This window comes from Trichoplusia ni, chromosome 3 (genome assembly GCF_003590095.1).
Source record: "Trichoplusia ni isolate ovarian cell line Hi5 chromosome 3, tn1, whole genome shotgun sequence".
In the NCBI taxonomy this organism is placed as follows: domain Eukaryota; kingdom Metazoa; phylum Arthropoda; class Insecta; order Lepidoptera; family Noctuidae; genus Trichoplusia; species Trichoplusia ni.
The window spans coordinates 18246173-18258054 of NC_039480.1; the positions used below are offsets into that span (position 1 = coordinate 18246173).

The 11882-nt window shown below is 36.0% G+C and overlaps 2 protein-coding genes across 2 annotated transcripts; one reads left to right on the plus strand and one right to left on the minus strand.

Moving 5' to 3' along the window:
• Window positions 1–2068: 2068 nt before the first annotated feature.
• LOC113508740 (glucose dehydrogenase [FAD, quinone]-like) lies at window positions 2069–4184 on the minus strand. Its single transcript, XM_026891822.1, has 2 exons — window positions 3681–4184; window positions 2069–3571 (listed from the first exon to the last, which is right to left on the minus strand). The coding sequence occupies exon 2, from the start codon at window positions 3422–3424 to the stop codon at window positions 2069–2071; it is 1356 nt and encodes a 451-aa protein (XP_026747623.1). The 5' UTR covers window positions 3425–3571; window positions 3681–4184.
• A 4555-nt stretch (window positions 4185–8739) lies between these two features.
• Window positions 8740–11570, plus strand: LOC113492234 (sucrose-6-phosphate hydrolase-like). Its single transcript, XM_026869611.1, has one exon. The coding sequence runs from the start codon at window positions 9060–9062 to the stop codon at window positions 10524–10526; it is 1467 nt and encodes a 488-aa protein (XP_026725412.1). The 5' UTR covers window positions 8740–9059; the 3' UTR covers window positions 10527–11570.
• Window positions 11571–11882: the final 312 nt, after the last annotated feature.

The following is an 11882-nucleotide window of genomic DNA, read 5'->3' on the forward strand; positions in this document are numbered from 1 at the left end:
TGAATTTTGAAGTTATTGCCAAAAAATTATGAATTTTGGTTATACTTAAATTTTTCGATCCCAATGTTCATTTTCAATTCCGTATTGTAAGTTTTTACCGCTGGGAAATCCTCTTATAATTTTCTAAAAGTTCTGAGTTTACTCTTTCAATATGTTTCCATAAAATTGTCTTGACAACATGTTCCTTCGATATTTCCCCTTCTTCGTTAAAGTTGCGATCAACTTCGCGTGCACTTCCAAGAAACTGCCAAACTGTATATTGTTAGTTTTGTGCTAAACTGGTATATTAAAAAGTTTCGGTATTCCTTTAGTATGTTATCGTGGCGATCTAGATAGGAAATGAGGAAATCGGCAGTAGTCGAGGCGGTAGAGTGAAGTGTTAGGAAACGAGATTTTTGCCCAGTATCGGGACAGTGTATGGAGACAAAAAAAACACAGTTAAAAGGGAAAAGATTTCTGACGGTAGAATGATGATCATGATTCATAAAAAAAACAAAACATCATTGTATACTTATTTCTACTTATGGAGGTGGGGGAGACATAGCCTAAGAATTATAGAAAATCAGGCAAAATGGAATCTAGACGTGGAATGGAATTGACTTGTTTGGTAACAACTAGAATGGCGATCAATGCGCTTGCCTTCCCTGGATATTAAAAAAAATACATAATTTAGCCATGTGTGTCTTTTTGGTTCTAGCTACACTATTAACCATCATTTCATAAGGGACTTTAAATATTATGTAATAATATTAAATATTGTAACATTAGTGACGTTCCGAATAACGACGTTGATGGAATATCAAAACAGTCTAAACTTCTACTAGTCCTGCCGATGCCACGAAAGTAATATCATTAAAACTTCGCGCCATTCCTGTTTGCGCCCAAAAAACGCGGGAACGTTCCCAACTATCATTTAATTAACATATAGTTACAGTTTGTTCCGAGTTTGGCAACTTGGGAATTGGTTGCATATAACTTTTGAGATTCATTGCATATTGCCTGATTTTGTGTTAGATAACGGTTATTGCTTCTATTTGTCGTACCTTACGCAGGTAGTCTTGTGGATAGTACATTTTTTTACTGATGAAGTAGTATTCCGAATGTTGTTACATTACAAGACTTTAAGAATTTGTTTTAATAGCTCATCCAGCGAACTTAATTCTCCCGACCTGATTTGTAAATGTAAATTATAAAGGACACCATCCAAACACATACAAAAAAACGTCCAATTTATCCAGCCGTTTAGGAGTAGTTTAGTGATATACACACGTGACGTACGTAACGTTGTTATTCATTATGATTTTAATCTAACTGAAAATATTCATCAGTGCAAGAAGTCTATGCTGCAAAATGTGATTAAGAATTGTGTTGCAAAACCCTAAGTCACGGTTAGATAGAATAGCCATCCTTCACATTACAAGTATTGAGAGCTAAGGAAAGTATACCTCAGGGATTTCCAGGGATCGAGTAGCGCGGATATAGCAAAGTTTAACCCACTTCGGGGAGGGGTGCCAATTACCGCAGCAAGTAAACTATGATTTAGTTTATTATAGTAGTATAATAGATCTGGTTTAACTAAAGAAGACTGCACTCGGACGAAGGAAATCCCAGATATTTTAAGGATCTCACATTGGATATGTTTACAAAAAGAAAATGATTATACAGGTATTGACCAAATTTTGGACTAAATTTAATCAAAAAGGCGATCACAAGCTTTTTCATATTTATAGTAAAACATATCAAGGAACCAACAAAACAGTCTTATTTAGCTTTAATACACATAAGTGAGTAACTCCCTCCCTCGTGAACCACATCTTGTGATCGGAAACCTTCGAGCGACGTACTTTTTTACAAATAACTCAATAACATTTTGGATATTTCTGTATGCCACGCTTTTTGAATAAATGATGTACGAAATAATACAACTTCAGCAGGTTTTCAGAATATATTGCTTCACTGAAATCGTATCAAATTTTCATAATCTTCGGTCCATCATTCTGTTAATTTAAACCTATCGTCAAACGCTTACAACAACGAATCGTTCGGTTTTAACTTTAACTTTATTTCGTTACATGAAAGCCATGTTTTGATACTGATCGTGAATTATCATTTCGGCCGCTTTCTCAGCGAGAGCTACTGTGGGCGCAAATATTGCTCCACCCAAAGCGTAGGGGAATACGCTCGTGTCGACCACTCGGAGTCTTTGCACTCCCTTAACAGCGAGCTTAGTATCCACCACTTCACCGATGGCACAGGTCCCAGCGTCGCGCCAAGAAACGAAAGTCATGCATAAGACGTAACATCTCCAATAATCTCTAGACCCAAATTCAATGCCATTACACATTTCAGCCACTGGCAGGAATTGTAAGGCATTATCTTGACCAAACGGAGTTGACTCAATTTTAATAAAGTCAAGTATAGCATCAACTACATCCTCTAAATCCTGGTCGTCCGAAAAATATCCAGTTTCAATAACCGGCTGATCCTCAGGGTTTAAGCTGCGAAGTTGGATTTCGCCACGAGATTTGGGATTTAACACGTTTAGGTTAGACCATAACACCTGAGTACCGTCGGTTAATTTATACAATTCGTCGCAAATTGAGTTTTCAATGCCTATAGTGAACCCACAAAATGAAATCATATACTGATGATCATCAATAACAAAATTTAATGACTCATAATTCGGGAACAAGTCACTTTTGTTAAAAGCAGCGTAACCAACTATTACGGGCGCGGGAATTTCGTGAGGGTCAAATACCTCGGAATCTGCTTTTCTATTTGTTTTAAACACTAATGCGGCTCCTACTGCATTGTGAAGGTTCTGTCCTACTGGGAGATCTGAAATCACTGTGATGTCCATATTCTTTAGGTGTTTCTTAGGGCCTATTCCTGATAACATAAGAAGTTGAGCAGATTTAATTGAACCTGCGGTGACAATTACTTCATTGTTTGCAAATACAGTAACATCTTGACCATCCTTTAAATATGTGACGCCCACGACATTGTTGTCGCCATCGAACAGTATCTTTTTTGCTGTACTGTACCTGGTTAAATACAGATTAGGGTTATTATTTAATGGTGGTAAATATGACTCTGACGATGTAGTGCGGAGACCGTCTAGGATATGGTAAAAGCTACTGGAATATCCTAATATTCCGGCTCCAACGTTATCAACCACAACGTCTTCACCAGCTTCTTCGAAAGCCCTTAGGTATTCATCACAGACTTCGCGATTTTCCTTAGTGACACCTATGGGGCCATCAGTGCCATGATATTCTCCAAACTCTGAGCTGAGAACTGCCTGATCATCCAATTGTTCGCTCATTATGAAGTATTTCAGCATGTTATCCCATTTCCATGTCGGGTCTTGAGTGATCTCGTAAATTTTTTCGTAGTCGCTAGGGTTGCCTCTTGAGTAGAGCATGTAGTTGGTATTTCCCGATCCTCCTAATGCTTTACCAGTAGAAGGTCCACTACCTTCCTTGAGGCACTGACCGGAGAGGTTATCTGGTTCTGTCGTAAAATTCCAGTCTATGCGGGAATTCTTCACAAATGTTATGAGCCCAGGATACTGAAAGCAATGAAAAGACGTTTTGACATAGTCATGTTTAGAATCTTAATTTTGTGCTATGTTTTTAAGTTATATTAGTGCGTGAGATCTAAACTAGTTAATTACTTACGAGACTCTCCACGCCAGGATTGCCTCCGGCTTCAATGATCAGAACACTAAAGTTTGCTTCGACCAGTCTGGCTGCGACCACAGCACCCGCTGTGCCACCACCAACCAGCACGTAGTCAAATATGTCGCCCTCTGAAACACGAACATAGTCACGTTACTTTGATAAGGCGTTAAATAAATTATACTTCTTGGCAGTATTTGATAACAGTTAATAAAAGGCTGTCTTATTACATTGTACGATAAACAACAAATTCAAATTACAGGTTTAAAAAAATCTTACGTTAAAAAAAAATACACAACAGCGCTACAAGTTGGGTACAAGGAACCATGATACCAGAGATACTCAAAATAAAATCGGTACCCCAAAGTTAATTGTACAAATCGAATCATAAATACATTACAGTGTAACTAAACATAGCGCGATATAATTTGATTCCAACGCCATCTATTGAAACCCGGTAGTAACCTTTGAAAATACAGATCTCATTTATATGGGACTAGCTGTTACCCGCGACTTCGTCCGCGTGGTTAGAAAATATAACTTAGGATTTTTTTTAAATCGGATTAGTTTTTTCGTTTCTGCCCTTAGTTGTAACATATTTCATTACTGATCTGCTCCTATTAATCATAGATTGATGGTAGATATATATCCTATTGCTTTCCTGAGTTAATGGTCTAACACTGAAATATTTTTTTATACCGCTCAGTAGTTTCTGAGATTAGGAACAAACAAACTCTTCAGCTTTATAATATAAGTAGGTATGTGTAGGTTATGTGCGTGCATATAGGAAAAATTAAACTTAAGGAACGTTTTTTAAATAATATCATAAAGAGGTAAAATTTGTGAGTCTGTGACATTGGGGGGATAATCTCAACATATGCTGAACCGATTTCGGAAATTCTTTTACTAATAGAAAGTCATGTTATTTTGCATTTTGCACCTCTGGCAAGTCACTTTTCCTTCAAAGATTGGACAGGGTTTTTCATACACACTGTATATACCCAAACAAAGTCGTCTAATAGCGTGGGGACGTGGCAGCAAGTCCTCAAGATGATGGTAGAGTGTTCCAATCCTTTACACACCGATCGCGTGCTTCTGCCGGTCAGAAATATGAGCCGGTGGGTCTTTTTCTCGTGTTGTTTCTGGTCATGATAATTCGATACGAAATATATTTGTAAAAACTTTGGTTAATTTTTAGGCAATAATGACCAATAAGGTGGTAAACTTGGGCTTGCACATTCAATGTCAGTTCTCCAGTTATTCTTTCTTTCTGACTTTCTAATTGATTATGAATATTTTAGTGTGTGAGTGTTCGGTACAATTTATGTTTATCTCGGTCTAACTGTTGACCATCACGTTCATCACTTGTTTCAAAAGACTTATTAGTAGATATGCAAATTCGCTGAGAACTCAAGCATAATTTTCTATTGGTAAACGTCTCCGTCTCGCGATACAATGCGTGACGTTCACGATCAGCGGACTGTCGTGCATGTTCTGCACTTGCCTTTAGAGATCTAGAAGCAGATGCGTAGATACGCTGAGATATCAAACGCAATTAACGCAGTTGCAGCCTGATGTTCCCGAACAGCATCAACTCTCTCCTGACGCTCTTGGATAGATTCTTGGGACCTTATGATCCTCCATATTTTAGCTCCTTTGAAACGTTGGGAAAGATTTACCTTTTTTTAGTCATGGTTGTAGTTTTATTGCGAAGTTACCTGATCAAGTAAAATGTAAGTGACTGGTCCGCTGGCTACTACGTAGGTTTTATGACAATATATAAAACAATAAAGACTTCTTTTAATTTACTTTTCGAACTATGACAGACATCAAAATATGTCAAATGTTTGACAGGAAAGTAAGGTAAAGGCACCTAATTCCGTTTTCATTATAAATTAAAAGAACATAAATTGAGTATTTAATATACCTTTCTGTAGAATTGGCAATTTTTATTAGAAGTGTTATTTATCTTAATTTTGAAATATACTCACAGATTGACTGTATAAAAGATAAAAAATGTTAAATAGTGTAAAATACATTTTACACTATTTAACGTTTACACCTTATTCCGTTTTAAAAATTCTAATTCCAGTGCATTTTGTTCCTAATTCTGAGTGTAAAAAATATTTAGGAAAGGCGAAAGGCAAATCTCTTTATTGTCTTTGGATTTTAAATCAATCTTAGTATTTAAAAAGGCTCAGTATTTAAAAACTTAATTTTCTCCTCAATTCGTGAAGAAATACTCAAGAGTTAAGTATTTTCGATAAAAAATATAGACCTCATAATATTTTGATCATTGATTGAAAACCTACACATACTAAAGCCATAATTAATTGTAAGACTATTTGTGTGTGTACATAAATTATTAAAAAAAAACAGCTAAATTATTAATTAAATAAGACCTTGCTTTGATAAGACCGTTTTTTTGACAATATCGAAAAATAAGTACTGTAACATTATGTGATAATGAGAAAAATAAACATTTTTTATTATTTATTATTATTATTATTATATGGTGCCTTTACCTTAGTAAATTAAATTTGTTATTTTTTCGCCTTTTCCGCATTTTTTTCGAATTTTCTCACCGTTTAAACCTTCCCTGGACTTCTACGAATACTTCAAGACTAAAAAAAGCCAAATCGGTTCAGCCGTTTTCGAGTTTTAGTGAGACTAACGAACAGCATTTCATTTTTATATATATAATTAGATAGATAGATAGATAGATAACGTTGAGCTCGATCACGCCATTATGACTGTTCTTTCTAAACCGTACAAAAATGTAGAATTTTAAAAATACATCATTAATTAAAAGAGTTACAAAACAAATTTACTATTTGCAAATGTCAATAAATCAATAGTAAATTGTAACTCAACTCACCCTGAATGTTGTCGTCATCTTTGTACAAGTTTCCGTTCAAGTTGAGCAAAGCGAATGCCGCCAGAGCAGCCTGCATCTGCTTTATGTAAGATATTTGGGCACTAGTAGACATGGCTCAATTCTGTACCTGAAACGACATTCATTACACTAGGAATAACAATAACAAAACAGAAAGTAAACAAAAGTAAAACGCAATAGCACTTCTGTGCGAGAGTGAAAAACTGAAAGCCAATAAGAAGGGATAACAAGCAGCCAACAATAGAAGAAATGTAACGAGAAAATAAAAATTAATAAGCCGTAAGAATATGTAACCTTATCGCAGAATTGAATCAGCTTAGATTTAAAATTAAAGAACATTTATTTACACGATAAAAAAAAACCCTGCATTTACATTATGAATATAAATGATATAATTTAATTTCTACTTACCGTAACCGGCCGTGGTTAGACCTCACGAAAACACAACACTTGTTACAAAACCTGCTCCTTTTATATGTAAATATATAAATTAGCTTGCATGTAGTCTAGTGCCAATTGATATGGATTGATAGTCGAATCGAACTGGTTCGGTTTCATTAAGGCGTAATTACACTGTAGAAAGAATCGTGATAATTGCAATGAGTTTGTATTGGCTTTACTCAAGTGCTTTTTAAGCTGGTCTAGATACTTAATAGATTGCATTAAGAACCGAAACTATTTAACGTATTATGTGGGAAAGAAACGCCGTGTGATGTCTCTTTCAGAACTGCAATAATGTTACTCTAATATGTTTTGGTTTCAAGTTTGGGATCTAAGGTATCAAACATTAAAAAAAAAGAAAAAAGTCTGATTGAGAATCCACTTTTGCTTACGAATTCTCTCCGAGATCATCTATTGTGTCTTACTGATCAAGAAAAAGAAAGAAAAATAATTTTTGATCGTATGTAAAATGGCTATTCTTGTCTCATGTCGCTTTTTCAAGTCTCGTTTTCGTATTGCTGTTTCAAAATATAGTCCATTTTTAAGTAAAATACGAAATAAAATGTGTAGAAGTGATGTTCTGTTTATTACAACAAATTACTCTTTTTAATGTATTCTCCTGATAAAATAGGTACAATCCCTTGCGTATAATCCAACTATAAGTGGCGGCAACAAGTTGATGCATAATTGCATCGATCTCTGATAACATTATCAACACTTACGTTACAGTCCTACTCGTGTGATATCGATTCTACGATTCCATAAAAAGAGGAAATATTCATTGAGGTGCTAATGCATATAGATCAAACCTCAGTTTACATTGTTTCTTTAAAATTGTGCAAAAGAAAACTTTTGGAAGTCCCAAAGGAGTTAGACTGACTCTTAAGACAATATTTATGTAAGGAATCCCTACTCAACTGGTGATTTATAAGTTTGACGTGTTTGCCTGTCTGTGGCATCATAGATCCTGAAAGGATAGATTTTTTTTTATTTAGTTTATTTTATGTATAAATGTTAAATAAAAATGGCTAGCCATTTAAAAGTTGTGTAGGGTAGAAATTTAAACGACAGCATTTTTTTTAATTTACTCCCTTTCCGTAATAAACTTAAATTTGTCATTTTAAGACGAGGATTCACTTTCAAACATAGTAAATCGTATTTTCAACGAACATTTTAACTTAGAGAATTACGACCCAGAAAAATACGTTGAGTAATTATTTAATTTTATCAAAACAACGTGTATGCATAAAGAGGTCAACTCCTAGGTATTCAAGATAATAAGTAATTGGTTTTTTAACACACACAAATAATATACGTTACTTCAGTCAAGGCCAAAATATGGCTAAAAAAAATATTTTCTTTAAATATCTTAATCGCTGATCTAGAGGTTGCAAGTGTATCATTAAAGCACCAGGTCTCGGGTTCAAACCCGGAATCGAACCAGGACCAACATTTTTTCAGACTTCTTTTAAGTTTCGAGAACCTAGTATATAGTATCCATGATAGGCTTCGGATATAAACTACCACACAAAACATTGCTTTTAGTCATAGTCTGACAAAACACTTGATTTAAGAAATACCATAATACTCTCATAATAGTCACATTCAGATATACGATACGAACAGAGTCTATGATAATGAATAAGGCGTGCTACACAACTGCGTTGAATTTTTAATTTCAATGAAACAGCACAAATGCTCATTAATGAATTAGCGTGAGTAAACTGCTATCAAATATTTGTGAATGTTCGAAAGTGATGCAAATAATATATTGAATTTTCTACACGATCAAAGTGATGTTTACATTTGCACGTGGAAAGACAGTGGAGTGTAACCCGCCGACAATACGATGATACAATTTATAGAACTATCAATAGACAAGTTATATCCAATTGTGTGATAAAATTTGCAAATTCAATGCTATGACGTGCATGTCATTCAAAAAAGAACAATTGATATATTATATAGAAATCTCTTACCGTTATTAATTAGCTAGCATTGTCGGAGACTAGACAAGTCACCTCGCAAAACCTAATTAAAACATGAATCTATTCAAAATATACATTATACTAGTTAGTTCTTTCATGACCGTACAACTCGAGTCCCTGAGAGATGTGTTAGCAAAAGCAGAGTTAGAGATCTACATAGAAGAGAAGAAGTTAGAAATCAACCCGAGACATAAACTACACTACCACATTACCCCACCAGTGGGCTGGATGAACGCGCCCAACGGATTTGTGTTCTTCAAAGGAGAGTACCACGTGTTCTACCAGTTCTACCCTTACGACACCCAGTGGGGACCGATGCACTGGGGGCATGTGACGAGCCGGAACCTCGTGGACTGGAGACACCAGCCGACAGCGCTCCTCCCCGGCAGAGAGCAGTGCTTCTCAGGAAGCGTCATCGACAACGACGGCATATTGGCTGTGATGTACACCGCTCACCAGATCAGTGTCGATCCGCCCTACTACAACGAGTCGCAGTACATGGCCTTCAGCATTGACGGGATTGACTTCCACAAGTACAAAAATAATCCCGTCATTGTATCTTCGCCGTTCTCCTCCCCAGACTTCAGGGACCCCAAAATATGGAAACACGGCAACGTTTGGTATACTGTTATCGGCAGCAGGACGGACGATCATAGGGGAGCAGCACTACTGTACAGATCGATAAATATAATTAACTGGGAATTCGTTTCTACATTAGCAGAGTCTAACGGGGAGTTAGGCTTCATGTGGGAATCTCCCGATTTCTTTGAGTTGAATGGAAAGCACGTTCTGCTTATTTCCCCACAAGGAATAGTTGCTCAGGGCGATAGATACAAGAACACCTATCAGACCGGATACATCATAGGGAACTTCAACTATGAAAATTTCGAGTTTACAGCTGAGGCAACATTCCAAGAGCTGGATTTCGGCCACGACTTTTACGGCACACAAACGACTGAAAAAGATGGTAAGAGATATTTAATTGCTTGGTTTGGTATGTGGGAGTCCGCACACTCCGAGGATGTCGACGGGTGGGCCGGCGCCATGACACTATTCAGGGAGCTCGACCTTGTTGGAACCAGAATAATAATGAAGCCTGTAGATGCGATAACTAACCTTAGAATGCAAACTATATCTGAAGGTGAACTTGCAAGAAATTCTAGCATACAATTTGAGCAAACTGCTGAACTGATTATTAATGTGGATTTGAGTGAAAGGATCGAATTGGAATTAAAAGGTAACGGTGTCGGTGGAGATTGGGCTATAGTGCGGTGGGAAGTGGACGAAGCGAAGATGGTCCTGGATAGAGCGGGAGACGTCAGACAAGTGGGGTGGGAGCCCCTGGACTCCATGACCTGGAGGCTGTTCCTCGATACTTGTTCACTAGAACTGTTCTGTGGTGAAGGGGAGGTAGTGTTCAGTACCAGAATCTATCCTAACGGCCAATGGCGGGTCAAAAATCTAGGTCCACAGCCCATTCATGTCGTTGCTTACAAATTACGAAGATCTTTCCCAGAGTAAATGAATGTTCAGTTTTGATTGTTGGTGGTGATAATAACAAAACAACGTTTAGGTTCCTTGGAAAACATGTGAGTTTACAATTTAATGTACTTATTGTTATATTAAATTAGAATGTTGTGTTTAATTTTTCTTTTAAAGCTTAATATGTCTACGGTTTAAGGTTTACTTAGGATAATCATGTTATGGTAATAAACCATGTTATAGAACATACTTTAACAAAGATGCAGTTCACACAATTTCAATTTGGTGAACCTAAGGAGATATATTCTGTTTTATCATACCTTTGATATAAATAAATACTTTTTCCTTATCGATTCCTCCTAAACCTCAAACGACTCAAACAAATTAGACCAGGTATACTACATTATGCACACGTGTTTAATTTGGTCCAACATAAAGCAAAGAATGGCCTCAACTTTTAGTTGCAAGATTATTTTGTTTTAAAATTAGTGCAAGAACGGAACGCAATTTATTTATTCGAATGCAATAATTTGACAAAAAATCGCTGAACTGTAAAACTGTTTGTTGATTGTTGTACATACATGAGGCTGGTACCAGAAGGTGTTAGTCGGGCGGTACCAGGAGAGCAGGTAGCAGTAATACATGGTACCAGGTGAGAACCACTCTCGTGTGTTACCGTTTTGATATTTTATCTGCATTATTGTAGCTTACTAGGTGTTTGGAAGTTCACCGGGGCAACCAGTTTAAGATAATGTTAGTATGTATAACAAAAGGTTGCATATATTTAATACACTGTTACGAGGTTGTGACTCTTCTGACATCTGAACGACGTTTTCTTAAAGATAGAATGTTCTGCGGAATTTAATTCAAAAACCTTTTAAGTAACCGACGACAATCATAACTTTAGTGTGTTTATATTTAGCCTTAATATCTGTAAACTATCTATTCTAGATTGTTCACGAAAAACATCTCTATTGTGTGAAAACAACAGGATTTGACGACGAAAAAGCATAATATTTGCTTAATTTCTAACTTGTACGACGTTATTTTATTATGACAGGCAATAATAATATTATTATTTGATAATTTAGAATCGTATAGCTATTGTTCAAGTTTATTTTAGTCCATATGAAGGTGAGTTATTTACAATAGTTCAGACAATAAATCAATCTGTTTTATTTGGAACACGACGTGTTGCATCGTCTCAATTTACATTTTTATATTCGCTCGCAAATGCTCCCGCGATATATTGTGGTACGTGGTTTATATGAAATATTACTTTAAAATGTACTAGAAATGAGACGACTAAATATTAAAGTGCGTATGCATTGGTGCTAGTCTGAGAAGAACTCTCAAAATATAAATTTAAAAACCGCGATAAAATCCGTAAAAGCA